The sequence below is a fragment of the Cynara cardunculus genome, unplaced genomic scaffold, assembly GCF_001531365.2.
Source record: "Cynara cardunculus var. scolymus isolate 2C unplaced genomic scaffold, CcrdV1 Un_Scaffold_3688, whole genome shotgun sequence".
Classification (NCBI taxonomy): Eukaryota; Viridiplantae; Streptophyta; class Magnoliopsida; order Asterales; family Asteraceae; genus Cynara; species Cynara cardunculus.
This window is the reverse complement of record NW_020201575.1, coordinates 7,924-26,095: the sequence shown is the minus strand read 5'-3', so window position 1 is coordinate 26,095 and position 18,172 is coordinate 7,924. Positions and strand designations below refer to the sequence as shown.

General features: G+C 36.7%; 1 protein-coding gene across 6 annotated transcripts; it reads right to left on the bottom strand.

The window, feature by feature from the left end:
- Positions 1-1,448: 1,448 nt before the first annotated feature.
- LOC112503729 (oxysterol-binding protein-related protein 1C-like) lies at positions 1,449-17,936 on the bottom strand. 6 transcript variants are annotated; one of them, XM_025107721.1, is made up of 11 exons: positions 17,723-17,936; positions 17,152-17,624; positions 16,108-16,464; positions 9,978-10,077; positions 8,465-8,907; positions 5,467-5,622; positions 3,048-3,215; positions 2,839-2,979; positions 2,128-2,355; positions 1,886-1,999; positions 1,449-1,808 (listed from the first exon to the last, which is right to left on the bottom strand). In XM_025107721.1, the coding sequence occupies exons 2-11, from the start codon at positions 17,605-17,607 to the stop codon at positions 1,638-1,640; spliced, it is 2,334 nt and encodes a 777-aa protein (XP_024963489.1). In that variant the 5' UTR covers positions 17,608-17,624; positions 17,723-17,936; the 3' UTR covers positions 1,449-1,637. The 6 variants fall into 6 exon arrangements, 5 of the variants coding, with proteins under 5 accessions (XP_024963489.1, XP_024963487.1, XP_024963488.1 ...); XM_025107719.1 differs by having other exon boundaries at positions 17,152-17,936; XM_025107720.1 differs by having other exon boundaries at positions 8,465-8,904; positions 17,152-17,936.
- Between the last annotated feature and the right edge of the window lie 236 nt (positions 17,937-18,172).

Sequence of the window (18,172 nt, the reverse complement as noted above, 5' to 3'; positions counted from 1 at the left end):
TTTTTATTTTAAATATAATTTCACCTTGAAAATTGTGATTTAAATAACACTCTGTTTGTTTTCCCATTTCATATGACTGATGAAAACTGCTCTGCTCGAACTCACTAGGCGTTAAGCCTAACCTCTTTTCTTTTGTCGGCATGTGTATCAGGTCCTTGGGGTAAATGATATTAGTGACACTTTGACGAGATTCGTGCTAGTTAGAGGCATAAAAAAGGAATTAGTTATCTGATGATATCTTTCATTTGTGTAGATAGCGACCGTTGTTAGGCTTAGTAACGCCGCCCCTAAATATAGACTTGGGTAAAGTTTGGTTTACCTATTGTTGATGTTCAATATAGATTTGTTATTTGAGGTAATTCAAGCATTGATTATTAAGAAATGGATTCATCCTTTATTTAATGTAGGAAAATTTTAAGTTGGTCGTTCTTTTCAGAATTGAGTGTGTTACATTAACCTGAATCTAGAAGGTAAAAATTGAAGATGCTCTTATACCCCAAAAAAAATAAGACTTTCAAAAAAAGTCAAAAAATAATAAAAATAAATCTAAGAAAAAGACTCAAACCTGCGTAGAAGACTGGAAAAAAGCTAAAAAAAGAAAATCTCAAAAAGAAACATCTTTATATTGCATCATATGTCAAAAGGTTACAAAAGTCTCTATTTCAAATATCACAATATTAATTATATTATTAACATATTTATTTTATTTAATAAAATACATTTTCTTTCTAAATATTTATTTTTAGTTTTTTATTGATAAAATATATTTAATAGAATTTCTCTCTTTGTAATCATTTTCAGGATACTCCAAATTTGAAAGATTTTTTACATTCCTACTTTTCTCCATTTGATAGAAATATCTTAAAGTAGAAAACATACCTAAAATCTTTATTTTCTCCGAATCTATTGAAGGTGCTCTCAGTGTATGTATGGACGGATGAAATACAGACTTGGTGTCTTCGTTTTCTTTGTCTCACCAATCAACTTTTTACAACGGTAACCCTCCCCACTCTTATCTAAGATTACAACATATTCCTGTGAATCATGGCCAGCATCATTACTTTATTTAATAGATACATATAAATAATCCATCGCTTTACTATTTTTCCAATAAAATAATAAAGACAAAAATGAAACATGGAGATGCAAGGCTTTCTGCCATCCCACCTCTTAACCAACCCAGTGACCCCCAATGTAATGTATGCAACCTTTATGGTTTTTACTAGCCACAATCTAAAGTGGTTCAGCGTCCAAAAACTTGAGCCCCGCAAGAGCTTTTCAAGCCAACATGTAATTGATCGCAAGCAAGCTCGCTCCTTGTCATGGGCTTGACAATGCCTAAAACAAAATTGTAAGGGCCAACATCACGTGGGTATTAAACAAATTCAAATAGCCCAAGTATTTTTGATAATTGAGGTGATGAATCTGACCTTTATGGCATGTCAATATCAAATGGAGTATGTACGTATGTATAAGAAATAAAAAGGACCATGAATGAGGGGCCGCATGGAGGTAACTACAGGACCAAATAAAAGCAACCAAAAATACACAAGGTAAAAAGAGTACAGAAAACACAAGATACTCTAAAAGAAGGAAGCAAGACCTATGAATAAATAATATCTTGAAAATTGTTGCTCTTAATCTAACGTCTGATCTGAAGAAGAAAACTGTCCAAAAATGTCTGGACAGGAATCCCACTTGGCTTCTTCTCTGGCCTCCCAATAACCCCCTGTATAAACAAAACTATCACTTCCTTTATCCTTTGCAAACCACTGTGGCTTCCACCCCCTCTCTTGCATTTTCCGAGCCTGAATCGCACACGGTCAACCAACCAAGCAAACCCATGGCAATAAAAAGAAAGAAAGAAAACAGATTAAAGGTGTACCTGTCGCTGACGCTGCTCTAGTCTTAGCTTCTCGGAATTGGCCATTTCATATTCCCCACTCTCTAAACACCTTTGATCTGGCCTTAGCCGTGAATCAGTTGGTGGAAGCTTCTCCTGAAATAAAGAAAACATCACAACAAGAAAAAAGAGACTTTCCAAAATGAACCAACTTTAGAAGGTCATACATAAACATTGCTTACAAACCTCATCTTAAAAAAAACAGAACAAAGTAATAATTATACCTTTAGTCCAGGGGTAAGCTCATTCAAGGTAATAGCAAAACGCGTTAAATTATATCTTGTGGGAACCATTGGAGGCTTGCTCCTTTTCCAGAGCAAATGAGCATCCGAATACGGGTCACCTTTTCCCTTTCCAGAACAGTCTCCATTCACATAATGCATGCTCTCATCCCATTTACCAATTAAAGTTGCCAGAGTCTTTCCAGCATGATCTTGAACAACGCCTTGTACCTGAATCATTCAAGATTATTCATTATGTTCAAACTAGTAACGAAATGCCATAACATGATTAAGAGAGACCCGTTAAAGTTTAATTATTACCTTTTTTGTGTTTTTAAAGTACATAGCAGGAGATGCATGCATATTCTATCTTTTTCAAGTTTGAAGGAACCTATCTGCTTTTATTATGAAATCTCATTTGTATTGAATACAAGTGTCTTCTTGAAGAAATAATGTACAATTATTTTTAGCTTTCATGGTTGGGAAGTCAAATGACCTCTTGAAGAAATAAATGGTCATTTGACTCCCCAGCCAATTGGAAAAGAAGAAATAGAAACCCCACCACTATCGGAGGGCTATTTACTTTTTATGGCACTACATGGTGATACACTAACACATACAATAATCCATTATAAAACAGAGGCCTCCTGCCTACTTTTGCTGTTATAAACTAGGAGGGTAAACTCTTGAGAACAATGGCAGAAATAGAAAAACCTGATGCGGGTTACGCTCTATGATAGACTGTTCCTTGAATTTCAGCTTACAGGAATAACTGCGGTTCCCTTGGATACGCATAGTGCCATAGTGGTCACAATATAGCTTGCCCAAAATAAGGTTGTATATGGATGTTGTTACCTGAAAGAAGAGTCAACATCAGATTAATCTCATACAGATTGGAAATTCGATAAACATTTATGCAGTACCTTACTCCACTGAAAAATTTCTCCATCATCAAATTGCAGAGTTAAAACCCCAACAGGGTCAAGCTGAATTGAACGACCCCAGAATTTGCTTTTCAGGTTGCTATCTCCCCAAAATTTCCATCCTGTACCCTCACAATGACATGCTACAATCATTGGGTGATGACTAACCTGTTGCATAAGTAAACCAAGTAATTGGAAGGGTTCAACAGAATATTCCACACCAAAGAAAAGACATTCCCCTGTCCCTTAAGAAGAAAAAATATATATAGTGTATAGAGTGGTAGGAAACATGCACATTTTTGAAAGGAGGCTCTCTCATGACAAATATTAAAATTTAATGAAGCAAATATATAAATATTACCAAATGCAGCATTCACACATTAAACCATAGAAGTTAGTACAAACTAAGATGTTAAAAACATATTATGAGGCTGTTTACCAAATTATATGCGTAAGTGCTGATTCAGGTAAGTGCTCTGATTACAATTGTTGTTTACCAAAATGTTCTATACCAAGTACCGACTAAGTAAGAATAACCATTGTACGCTTCTATATAAAGTAGTTTTATCCAAAAATTATTATCTACCAAATATTTTGTATTATGTACTCAGCAAAAATTATTCCTTACCAAAGTTTTGCATATATTATTGAATCTTATTCTACTTATGAATTATATTAATACTCGACATATATGTAACATATTACAATTTAGATAATTTAAACCAAATAATATTTTTAAGCATTCAAACCACACTTTTTCATGAAAGACATCACATATCCCCATATAGTAAACCTATCATCAATGGACATGTGATACCAATCCCATCCCAGTTGGCATTAACTAACGCCATCTCCTTCAAAGTAGCCAAAACATCTCCTCTGAACTCCAATTCCAAAGACACCAAAGTTTTCTCCTTGTTATATTTCTTGGAAAACCCCAAAGTTTTCTCCTCGTCGAGTCTTTGAGATGCTTGATTCTGAGGCGTTCAAGAAGAGTGTTCAAAGAGGATTCTTCTGTAATATAGATTGTGGCGGCGGCAGCAGTGGGGGAGAGAGCCCTAAACTCTATTGAGACGGGTGGATTTTGGGAAAAGAGAGGAGAAAAGAAGAGATGGATGATGGAGGTAGAAGATAAAGATAGGGTTGTGATTCTTGTAGTTGCTCCCATTTTTCCAAAATCGACAGGAGTGTTGGTGACTGCAAGGGGTAAGTAAGGGAAAACTCATCTGTCTCTGGATGGACACATTTTCAGTTCTGTCTCTAGACGTAGCATGGTCAGAGCATGGTGACTAGTCAGAACTTTGTTTTTGTTTTGGTAAACATCAATCTCTTACTTGGGTAAGAACCTCTCACTGGGTAATCACTGGGTAAGAGGTGTTAAGAAGCAGGTAAAAAGCCCTATCTTGATATGTTTCATAAAACACAAAGTGAAAAATTACAATCAGAAATAAGAGCATGATAAAAGCAGCGATTTAATATGTTCAGAAAGCAAATCTAGCACAACCATGACCACACACTATCTCTTTAGTCTCAACCTTGAGAATCGGCCAATGGTCTAACAGTACACCTGAAACCAAAAACTTAAATTAAAATTTTATACGATTATGTCTTTCGAACAATAACCTTACTATTTCTCTGCAGTTAATTTTTGTCTCTCCTATCGTTACCATCTAAATAGAGAGGAAAGTATATATACATAGGTAAAAAGAACTAAATAAATTTGGCTCACAGTCTTTCAGCCTATCTTTAAATTTATCACGTAACACCTTCCTCTTCCTATTTAACCCTTCAATTATTTTCATCCACGAGGGTTCTTCCCATCCAACATATCTTTTAAATTTATTAAAAACGGGACAATGACTCACTTTTTCATCGATAATCATAATGTCAAAACTAAGTAGGGTTTAGTTTAAATTTATTAATAACCAAACAATGGCTCACTTTATGATCGATAATCATAATGTCAAAGCAAAGTTTGGGTTTCGTAAAAGTCACAATCATCTTTTTTGTCATTTTAGCCTATTATCCCCGGTCTTTGGAGTTCCTCCTCATGTAATTTTTTTCTATCTTTAGAATTTTGTATCAGATGTCCTTCCCATTAAAAAGTCCCCTCTTTTCCTAAGGCAGACGAAAAAAGAGAACAACTATTAGCTAATAATGTATGATGCATTACAGGACCTCGTGAATAAGATTAGTGTATATGGGAACTAAAGTTCACCACCCATTCTGCTCCAAGTTTAAGAGTGATTACAATGGTAAGACTTCCATTAAGAGCAAAAATTGTTTTTGAGGTACACTTGTCGTGCAAATGATTTATATCTGATGGTACACAGCTATATTGATCATGTGTCGTGTAAAACTATTGATCTGAGCAAATGACACATGATAAGATTGATTCATGTGAAGATAAGAAGTAAACCTTCTCAGAAAAAAACCGAAGCCCTTTATCTGGATAGTCTGCTTCATACGTCTCCCCTAATAATGGATTAAATGGTTTGCAGTTTCTTCCTTCAGTAGAAGCATATCCAGATACAGCAAATGCAGCCACATTCAAAATCCGCATAAGGCTGTTACCCTAAAACAGATTTGATAATAAAAGGGGTGAGACTCAAAGCAAAGAAGTCTGTAGCAGTCATTCAATTAAATAATCAGATAAATACACAAATAAACAAGAGATAAATTATTAACAGAAGATGACCAGATGTATATGAGGTATATATGAAAAGAAAAGGAAGACCAACAAGCAGGAAGTCCACAATAAAAATTTGGTTGAAAGGAGGTACTAAGTTCTCGTGTCCAACAAAATCCTGAAATCCAGGGCTTTTCAAGCTTCACATATCCGAGGCTTATGTTAAAAAAATTATGATCAAATATAGCAATTCAAGTGATGCCCTGCTTTATCATTACATCTAAGCATCACCATGCGGGATCAGCCATATTTAACGTCCATTGATGAGGAAGAAAATTTTCTAAATCCACATTTAGAGCTTCAACTTCATTATGTACAAGACCTGCATATTTTTTTCTCCTCATTCGTGTACACATGTTTTATGTAACTACTTCCATTTTATCCATGAGTAACGAAATCTCATCTATTAGCTTGACAAGATCATATAGGCCACTAGTCTTGTTTCCATGTGATCTATAACTTCTCATTCCTAACTCTAGCAAGAAAATTGCTGACGATGTTTCAATGTGATCATGTATCAAAGAACTATTAGCCACCCTCGTCCAGGGATGAATTTCATACTTATTTTTAGCAATGCTTCAGTTTATTTACCGTATCAAACATCAATATTATCACTCTAACTTACCACCATGCCTCTGCTGTCACTGGCACCAGGCCACCACAATCATAAATGGTCCCATCTGACTCGACACTAATCAACAAAAGCTTTCATCCGATATACCACTCAAATATGACTATCCCTGCCTACTAGTGCGTTGTTATAACTATTTGCCAAACTACCCCAATCATTGTACATGAACAACATAGTAGCATTCACATACTCAATCACAGCCACATAATTACAGATGAAGGCATCGTCAATCATCACCAATGATGTAACCCTCCAAAACCATCATTGACGTTATAGCTGCCTAAACAGATGGTTTCTATTGTTAAAAGTGTGGGGAGTATAAAACAGCAATACTAAACAGATATGCAGTTTATTATGGGAGATAAAGAATATGGATGACGGAATTTACATAACCTGACTTCAAGGAGCTTAATTGATTTAGGGGATTACCTCCATCTTCGATTTTTATAATATTTTCAGCTTTAGACTCACGCTGCAGTATATACTCACAAATACATCAGAGGGTTCATCATGAGAGTCAGTTTTCAAGAGAAGAGCTTTAAGTATGCTGATCATACTGCTTCCTACCAAAGCTAATCAAAGCTACTAGTAAAAAGCTTACACCCGTTATATTTCTATCAACTGTGTTTCCTCTTATCCTTTTGCTCTTTCATTTATCACCCTACCTCAGACTATCTACAAATATCCACATCCATACTTGCCTTTCCATCCCATTCATCCTTCATCTTCACTGCCACACTTAATAACAATGGTACGATATGATAAGCCTCAGAGAGCAAAAAGAGCATTGTTCCCTCCATTTCGTACATATTTCAGGTCATGCCCTATTTGCATGCATAACCCTCACATCCAAGAACTAATGCCTAACAAATCTCTCTTCCATCGGGCATTAACTATAATACTGAGAACACAAAGTAGTTGGGTGTTCCGGTTATAAGATATATGGTCCCTCAATGTCATAACTTGCAACACTAAAGTAGTTGTATATGCACTCATCCTTCGTCATATTTAACTAGAACTCATAGCCACGATATCATTAAGTGATCATATGATGAAAATTAATCCTTTTAAGGTAACCTCGATCATTTATTTGGTTAACAATAATACTTCCCGCCTGATAATCAAACATCAATGTATTTTCTACAACTTTTAAGGTCAAAGAAAATTTGAATATGAATTAGAGAACAGATTGGAAAATTTCTCCATGACTACAAATTGCATACAAAACTCTCCTCTCACGTCAGATGACATGATCCATAGATTAGCAAATGGCAATTGAAATTAATGTAACTTATGTGGCGCCCATCCATATTTTTGTACAATAAAATTATCGGATTTCCATAGTTATATAGGCTAACATCATATATTATGTGTAGCAGATATTAGGCAACTTATAAGTAAGGAATGACCGAGTGCATGATGAGATCCACAAAGTGCTGTGATGCAGTAGTACAACTAAGTACAGCTATTCTAACTTCATACTCACAAGACATTTAGGCATTTTGGTCGATTTATGGGAGCATAAAATGTTCTATGGAGTTCGAACATGAGACATTCAAAATAGAACAAATTGTATCAGAGTTAAAGGTCCTTTCTTATGATTTCCTATTTTGGGAAACCTGCTTTCAAACTCCATTTCGGACGAACGTACCATGTCTTTGATGCAATTGAGGGAACTTACTATAACTTTGTAACGAGAAAAACGCATTATAAGTTCGTGAACAAAAAATCACTTTTGAAACAAAATTACTATAACTTTTTGTTTCAGAGGCCTTGTAGACAGAAAACAGAGCTTAAGGAAGTAGGATTCTCAAAGTTGGAACCAGAAGAAAGAATGTTCCTTTCAGTGCAAATTTTCCCTTCTAAATAATATTTTGTCTTTCCCATTTTGCCAACCATTTTATCATTATTTATTGATGCATTTTAGTAATATACCAGGTAGTTCAAAATAACAAATAACTCTTTGACCATATTGAAAAATCTACTCGGTGACTCATAATTTTTTAAAATAACATTTCAAGGAGTCTTAGAAAAGTACCCTCTTTCTCATTGTAAATTGATTTTATATAAAAATTATACATATGGAAAAATACTCACCCTTTTGCCCCATTCATATGCCCGGTCAAGAAGATAAGAGTACTCCAAATCTTCAAAACATTTTTGCAGAGAGGATAGAGGTTCATTGAAGTATACAGGAAGACACACTTTGGTAAGATCTTTTCCAATGTTGTCTTTGATCATTGACCAAAGACTTACCCCCTTCTCCTTTTCAATAGGATCAGGCAACTTCTTCCGCCGCTTAACACGAGGGAAGTTAGTACCAACTGATCTAATGGAAGCATCAATATCTGATTCATTAACTTGAAGGTCTTCGTCATCAGATGAAAAAGAAGATGATCGCATGTCGGACCCGGTACTTCGAAAAGAACCAGATGACAGGAAGTCCCGAGTGTCAAAGAATGCATTGTCTTCGTCATCAGTCTCTTCTTCTGCAGCATCTCCTCTATCATTATCATCTTCAGATTCACTTGCACTTGCTTCTGGCAAATAACAGAAGATGTCAAATAGAAGTGGGAAGGCAGCAGAGAAATTTATATATTCTTCAAATTTTTCATAGAGAGTTCACTTTAGCAGTTAAAAAAGCTATATATGATCAATACATACAAACTAGTTGAGAAAAATTGCCATCTATAAATATGGCAAGGATAAGGCACGAATAACATAGAAACCATTATCTAAAAGAGGAGCGTATAGCCTAGAAGATGACATCATACATCAATTTCCTTGTGTATAATAATTGCTTTGCATCCTTAGAAACTATTGCAATTGTGCCTATTACAGAACTTTACAAATTTGAATGTGATTACCAGCTATCAAATGTAATCCTTCCATGGTTGAATTTAAGCCTCCCAAAAGTCTAAACATCTATGGCCCATGAACTTTTCATTGCATAGAGTGAATAGCAGACGTGATTTTTATCAGCTAAAATTGCTGGACCTCTAAGTCATAACAAGAAAACATCATGATGAAACAAATCAAGGTGATAGACTAGCCTACGCGAGATGATAGTTCTGGATTTCTTAATCCGTGCTTGGATTTTGCTAGATTGTGCACCCATGCACCAACTCTCCTGAATGCATGAAACTCCGACCTTTTTCACTATTCCTGTGTTTTCCATCACCTATCTTTGATGGATCCATCAGCATTTTACTTCTATAGCATAGTATATGGAGCTGCAAATCCTCTCCTTATTTAATGTTTATTCAGTCAAATTATTTTAATATGACAGCTTTTAATTTGCTTAAAATCGGATGACTAATGTTGTAGAAAAAAATGTAACACAATACTTTTGACAATTTAGATGTGGGTCCTAACTTCTTTCATTTACTACTAATGTAGCAGCCATTTTTCAGATTTGTGGTGGAGCATATCCTTATTGACACACATCCACAATCCACAGAAAGATATCCTGGGTTGTGTCAGGCCTTCCTAGACTACCAACACGAACAATAAAATCATCATATACCTTGTAGGGAAAAAAAGACTGTTAAATGTCAAAGAGTGAAAACGGAATCAATTAGAGTCAAATAAAACGACTTCGCAAGCCTACCACTGTATTTCTCTTGCTTTAGTCTCGAAGTTGCCCCAACCTCCTTTGACTGCCTTTGGCTCTCATCTACTACTGTGTTCTCGAGATCAACCTTTTCTGTCTACAAGCAACAGAGAGCAAATTACCGAAACATGAAAATGATTTTAAATGTAGTACAAATCATTCGAGTCTTTTCGTTTTACTACTACCATACATCATACATTTAAGAGTATAAATACAATAGTACTTCCTACAAAAGATAATAGTGTTATATTTAATTTGTAAAAAGAAAAATAACTTGTAGAAGTGTATAACAAATGGAAGAATAGAAGGCTCTATACTGATAAAGTACCGGAAGGTAGTCATACTGATACTACATTGAGGAAAAGAAACAGATGTTGCAATAAAGAACCGACGTTAGACTGGACAAATAATAAGGATGACCACAATGCAACAAGGCTCCTCGGCTTTGCAAGGTTGGGGAATGAAATATTCTTGTGCAACTTTGTGTTACATTTTCGCAAAGAAAATGGTCGACTCAAACCTGTGATATTGCACTCATAATGAAGCAACCTTACCGGTTGCTTCAAGGCTCGCCCCATCCAACAAACACAAGAGATGTGTTAAACAAAAGAAACCCAGAAGAATATCTTTGAGGGAGAAAAACAATATCATGGGCCAACGCAGAGATAGAAACCCCCCAAAACAGAAATATCAATGCTAATAACCCATATATCTAACGCTCCTCAAATTTAGCATATATATCAAACGTGTCAGGCTTTCTGATATTTGGGGGCCAATCAAGTGAAAGCGATCCCAAACCCTAGATCCGACGACATGAGGCATGAAAATCCTAACAGATAATTATGTTGTTACTTAAAAGATTTGAAATAGAATCAAAATGATTACATATCTCAGTTGAAGAGATAAGGCATTATCTCTTATAACAATTTTATGTGATATACATCTCCTACATGCTAATGTCCTCCCTCATCAAATGAATGTAATGTATGCAAGAATTCCTCTCTCCCTCCAGAGCTATGCTGTTACAACGGTCAAAACATGAAATTGCGGGTCAAGACCGTGATTAGCGGTTATCGCAATGGTAAAGCAGTGGTATAGCGGTCCAAAAATAGCGGTTCATATAATAACTAGAATTTTATAGATGCATCATAACTCGACATCTGATATGTATTCAATAAAAAATATATAGGAATAATGATGTCCAAGTCCAAATAAAACAATTGAACAATGTGAATGCTTTTATTCAAAGCCAGAGGTCAAAGTGATGGTGTCCAAACTCAAAAGAATAAGAATAATGGTGTCTAAGTCCAAGAAAGTAAGAAAAATGAAGCTCTGTATTGTTAGACTAAAATAAAATCTATTGCAGGTCCAAAATAGAAGCCCACAAGATTACTCTTTTAACACCAAAATCGCCTATCTACAAATAGCGGTTATGGGGCAGCTTTTTTGCGTTTAGAATGAGGTCATTTAGCGTTCAATAGCAGCGCTAATCGTGGGACCGCTATTCCAGACCACCATTTGACCACCGCTATTTGTCCCTTGACCACGAACCGCAATAGTACCGCTTTGGGCGCAATTAACAGCATAGCTCTAGTGGATCATCAATAGTGTATGAGATATAGACAGTAGCGGACCCAGGAATTTTTTTTAGTGGGTGCACCTTTAAGCTGAATCCATAAAACTGCGGTTTGACCTGGGGGAAAGTCAACACGGTTTGACCCGGGTAAAAGTCAATTGTGTCGATTTGGGGAACAAAATACATGTTTCAGATGGAATTGACCTTAACCATTGAAATAAATATATGTTGCCTTGAAAACGAGATAAAAAACGACTTTTAAGATGAATTTGCAATGAAAAAAGAAATAAATCATGAAGAAAAGTAATAAAATCAAAATGGGAGAGCAATAAACAAGAAGGGTGTGGTTATAAGTTAAGTCTATAATTATAATTGAGGTTGCGAGTTCGATCCTTGTAGATGTATACTTATTACTAGTATTTTTAGTAATAATATTTTGTAGGGCCACGGGCGCGGGGAGGCAAAATTCAAAAGATCAACAATTAAATATTTGCTAGATGTAGGAATTGAACTTACAACCAATTGTATCTCACAATTTGATATCCACTATAAATCTGGTCTCAAAATATATGAGAGCACCCTTAAAATCAATCAGGTGCACCTTTTAGGCGCCTAAATTTTCTCTTACAGTAAAAGAGTTAGTGGGTGCATGGGAGCCTGCTCGGCTCTTAATAGGTCCCCCTTGGATGTGGAAGTTGGATACAAAGTCGACCCTTGTGGCCATCTTAATAGGTCCCCCATGCTCTAGTCCACACTCTACAGCTCGTGCTCAATTAACGCTCGAGTCCGCAGCTCCTGCTCAAGTCCACATGAATTTCACAGCCTGACAACCCTGTCCGCTGCTCGACCATTCCTACTCCAATATTTATTCTACCGTCCATCTTTGATTCCCCCAACTGCTGAAGACTAAACTAACAATCATGTAGTAAATGATGTCAATTCAGATGTCGAGCCTGTGGATTGCAGTTATTTATAAACTCTATTACTATGTTGCTTGTGTGGTTTGACTTGTTTGACTTGACATGTATTAGGCATATAATATTTTGAGTTTCATATATATTCATATATATTTTATGAACATAATTATTTTTACCGCTATACCACCATATACCATCGCGATAACCGCTATCTCAAATCAAGGTCCGGACCATGATTTCCGCTATCAACCGTGTTAACTGCTTAGAGAAGAAGACCTTTATTTGCCTTTCCATTTTACCTGGCGATGGAACTAAATATTATAAATTCGGTTCTTTTTCTTTTATTGTTCAATAAAAAAAATGAGACAAATGGAGTGTGAAAGAGGATCAAGAATTTCTAAGAGTAGGAACGTTGTGTGAAGGATCAAGAATCTGGAAAACAAAGGTAGCGCAACGTAAATGGAGGGGTTTCGATTGAGGCGAAAAACTATTAGAGTGATTAATATTTTAATGACTGCATTGACCGGTGATGGTTCCCATGTTTTTGGTGCTTCTGCTATAGTTCTTTTGGAGGACACATCTTGCATCATCATCGTGCTTGTCAGTCTGGATGATTGCTTCCAACCATGGAGCTACATCCATAACTGTGTTATCGTAACATCCAAGACCAGGAACTCAGATGAAATTTGTTATATTGATCCTATTGCAAATCTACTTCAAGAAACGACGGTAGAGATTTATAGACACCATGCCATTGTTGATGATGGTAATTAATCAACACTGCTATAGCAGTTAGAGGTAAAACAAAGAAAGATTATGCTAAAATTTCTAGTTTAAATCATCCTATGGTTTTGTAACTTATGAAAACGAGAAAAGAGATGAGTTCTTATGAAGATCTTGTAGATGCTAGGGCACCAGTAAAGCTGAATGGAATCAAGAACCATGGGAAATAGCTTATGGGGAAATTGGGGGATCTGATCTTGTTTAGCAATTGGGATTATTGGGATCTGATCTTGTTTAACCATTGTTCTCGTACTTTGGAACCTCAAGTGAAGTTTTAGATCACTTGTGTGAGATTGGTGCAAGACTGGTTGGCCAAATGCATTTGTGTTCCATTCCTGCAATTGATAAGGCCATTCTCTCAACAAGAAGGTTCAATCGTCCAACATCTGCGATTATAGTTGTTGGTCAAATTTTACCTAGGTATGAATTGGGAAGGGACTTGTGTATACGACTCGTCCATCTCAGGTGAAACACTCTGTGATTCTGTCTCTATAATGGTCGTGTGATTAGGTCAAATAACATGAAAGAACTACATATGATTCATACAAGGCCCCCCTTCCTAATCGTCATTGTCTACAAAAAATCCTTGGGATCAAAAGCACTAGAAGGGGTATTTTGTTTAGCGGTCTTCAAGGGAACTCTATAAACCCTCTTTGGCGAAGTTTACTTTTCCGAAAAACCAAAAGAAAAGGTCCTGGATGACTTCAAAATTCAAGTAAAGATCTTGTGGAGATCTCAAGTTGTTATCGCTTTGAAAGGCACACATGGGATTTGTAGTGAGATCAGAATCATATCGGGATGGAAGAGGGTTAACACGGGGGACATTAGGCCCTGTCCCGATGTCCTGAGATAGTCAAAGCTTCTCAATGAGCCACCATTCACGTGCGCTTAACACTCTCTGAGGATGAGCCAACCAAGGATGTTATAGCTAGAAATCTCAATACAACAAAGGAAGCTATTCCAGTTCGTAACACGGTAGATGCATATGGACTCGTCCTCACACATATTAGTTTGAGATATCCTAAACTTCCAATATTCAGCACTAGCCCTATGCTTAAAGTATGCATTGTTGTGGCTTGGATGGGCGACAACTTTACAGCCTTGCAAGTGCTTCATAGACTACTTTCCTATCTAAAACTGTTGTTTAAGAACGATTTGCTGGTTGTTAAATCTGGTGATGTAGAGAGTAGCTTGAGGCAAGAAAACCAGAACGAGTCTATAAGTTGGTAGAATAACAGAAATGGCAAGACTTGCTGAAAACCTTTTGACTTCGACTTTGGCTTTGAAAAGAATGGGTGAAATGAGGCTGATTTGGGAAGTTTTGTCTCTACTTGCAGTTGGGTGGGGAGATGAAGTAGCATGGAAGGCTGATTTGAAGATCCCATCCACATTGAGGACAAGGTGGCTTTGTGGGGGCAGGGTAATGTTATGCACCGGCCTAAGCCCACGCCCACCAAGAGGTTATATTCTAGATAGAGTAATTCAGGGTTTTTAGAGCAGTAAAAAAAAAGGAAGAGAGGGAGTGAGAAAATCATCCAGAAAAATATTTATAGCATGTTCATAGGAGAGCTCTAGCCTCTCGAATAGCCAGAAACCTTACTTTTCAAGCATCCGCCAGTTGTCTTTCAATCTTGTTCCTATTTTAATTGTTCAATCTAGCTGCTTCTTAACATTGCATGCTAACCTTTAATAAAGAGAGGCTTATGAATAACCTAAAACCTGTTTTTTTTGGTTTAAATGACAAAGATATGTACGTCTCTGATTAGAAATGACCGACTAAAAGTTGTGATCAGACTCTTGTGGTTTTCAAGATATTGCTTTTTTCATTCATGAAATCATGTTTCTTGGAGTTTCTACCTCAATTTAATGCATGCATGATAGATCAATTGATGATTTGATACCATAGAAATAATCTACATAATATAAACTTTCCAACAGCATATATGCATTTTGGGGCCTAGAGCAAGAAAGTTATAGCCTCAAGAAGATAAGGTCATGACCACGGATCAGTTGGAACTCTAATATGAGTTAGAGAAGAAGAGCAATAATGTCCCCCCCCCCCCCCAATTGCAACAACTCCATGTATGCACTTTCTGGCAAGCAAATGGAATTGCAAAAAAATAAATAAATAAAAACAGAAAAGAACATTAGAACATTAAAGCAAGAAATTTAGAGGCTATCTGTACTTAACCTATAAATTCTGACCGGAGACTTCAACAGTAAATCTGTATTGTTTGATTAACCTATTCACATTTTTTTCAGCAATAGCTGAGCCAAGATCAACAGACAGAAGGAATCAAAATTGATCACGGTTTGAATAGCCTAACCTAGACAAGGTACACCAAGAATGCAGTAGTCAGGAAGAGTGTCGATAACACCATGAATTACAATATTATTAAATTATTAGCAAGTGGAAGCAAGAATTAACAAGAACTGGAGTAGGAGGTGGTTGAACACGGAATTAAATGGCAGATAAAGATCAAAATCAAAGACAGGTGTTGATATAGTCACTACCTAATAATGAACATAAATCGGGTACTAGAAAAACATGAGTTATGTAAGAATATTTAATGTAATAGGGAGTTCATGAACAATTTCAGTTCATGTCAATTGTCACCCAAAGGAATTAAAGTACACTTTCCTCAACCCTGCATCTATACAAATCCAAATGAAACAAAAATTATGACCTACCAAGCCAATAAGATTAACAGATGATAACCTACATCCCTGCTGGAAATAAGTCATGTGCGGAATTAGCAAACACAAAAGGTTTGAGAACTTCAATACAAAGAAACTCGAGTAAACCCAAATTAGTAGGACACTTTTTTCCTGAATGAGATATTACATGTACCTCTAGCATTCGCAGTGTATCCATGAGAAGCAGGTGCTTCTGCTTAAGAAGCACTAATTGATCTTGCATTGCTGAAAACTCGCTCCTCATAATATGTTCGCTGTCCTGGATGGCTGCCTCACTTACACCTTCTTCCAGTAACCTTTGCCTTAACTTTTCTGTTGACACTGAAATGCCGCCTACAGGAGCCATTAATTCATTGTTAGACATTCGAGGGAACATGCCCTTCACAGCCTGCAAAGCTTCCATCCATGCAATTCGATCATCCCTAGTGTCTGCCCTCAAATGCAGCCTTTTTGTTCCCGTAAAAATGGAAAATCTTTTATCATCTGATCTACTTTCACGAATGGATGAAACCTAGAAAATGTAGCAGGAAACAAACTCATGATGTGCAGTACATAGAAAAGTAATATGCAAAACCATCAAATTCAAATGGAATAACTTATAAGACAAAGTTTAGAACCCCGTATACCACAGAGTGAATGCACAATATGAATCCCCCTTGCATGTTTATATCGCAAATTTGACTTGCAGGACCATAGACAAACAGATATTCATAGATATTTAAAAGAACAGTTTCAACCAACAAGTTCTCACCATAGAGAATAAAAACATCAGTGGAACTGTGAAGTTGAAAGAGGTTTTTGACCTCCTTCAAGCTGATGTAGAATGAATACTGAATCCAAATACAAAAGCAAAGAGGGAATTCACAAAATTCTTGTAGATAGATCAAGTAGAAAATAAAGAAAACAAGTTCAAGAAAGTCCGACCAACAGAAATCAGAACAGGCAGATTGCTCCGACATAGAAGCTTTTACATAAATCTACAATGTATGGTCAGAGAATTGAAATTGCCACCAAAGCCCAACTCAAAAACAGCATCACGTCCCAAATTACATAGAAACAATAGGCTTTGTTTTCTTTAATCAAGGAAAACCGCTAGGCGTCAAAGCAAATCGCAAAGATAGGTTGCGATCGATAGATTTGTGATGATGGGTGATCACTGAAATGTAATGAAATTTTTCAGAAGGGTAACTGAATTGACCTTGAGATGGACTTCACCGACGGGCTTGCGGTGGGGACGATGAGAGTTGGTAATATTAAGGACGGAATTACGGTGACGAGACAAACGGCGGAAAGACTCATCGCCGATGACCCTTGACCCTTTCTCAGTCTCTTTACTAACCACAATCTTATCAGGTCCATGAATCTTATAGTAGGAAAGCACGCCGTCTTGTAAYACAAACCATCTTGGCCGCCAGCCTTTACCATAATTAACCCACTTATGCAGAACTCCTGATATCCCATTCCCTACGATATCATTGATCTTGACATCTCTCTGATCTCCACCAGACAACCTCATCGTCGGTTGCCGTGCAGCATCGGACACCGTATTGAAAGCAACGTGGTGGTTATGATCGTGGTTGTTGTTATTGTTGATATGTATCGGCTTGGAGGAATCCGATCCCAGGACGGCAGAGGAGGAGGGAGTAGCAGGCATGGAATTATTATGATCGGCTGGAACACAGCAAAAGGGATGCATATATATACGATAATTTAGAAGAAAATCATAAAAGATCGGAGAAAAGAGAAGTAGATGTGGCGGTGGTCATAACAGCGCTTCGGTGGCCGGAAAAATCGAGTGCTCCATCATAATCATCATCTTGACGATTCAATGGTGGTCCTGCGACGGGTATAAGGGATATATAATCGCTTTAATTTAGGGGAAACAAAGAGCGAATGGTGAGGGCGTGATTTTCGGGTGGAAGAGGTCGCCGGAGGGATTGGAAAGGAATATACCCGGTGGTTTCAATTGCTAGCGAGCAACCACTCAAAAAGACGCAACCAGCACTTTTTTGGACCGACTCACATGCTTTTATTCGTTTCTACGGTAATATTTACCAACAAGATTGCGATCTTTAGTTAAGGTTAGGGTGCAATTACAAGATTGATGGATCCACGGCGTTTGTTAAAAAAAATAAAAATATTATGTGTTAAGTAATGTGGACTTGGAATTTTTAAATAAGTCTCAAAGGCTTTATGAGACATGGTAAGGTCGTGAGTTT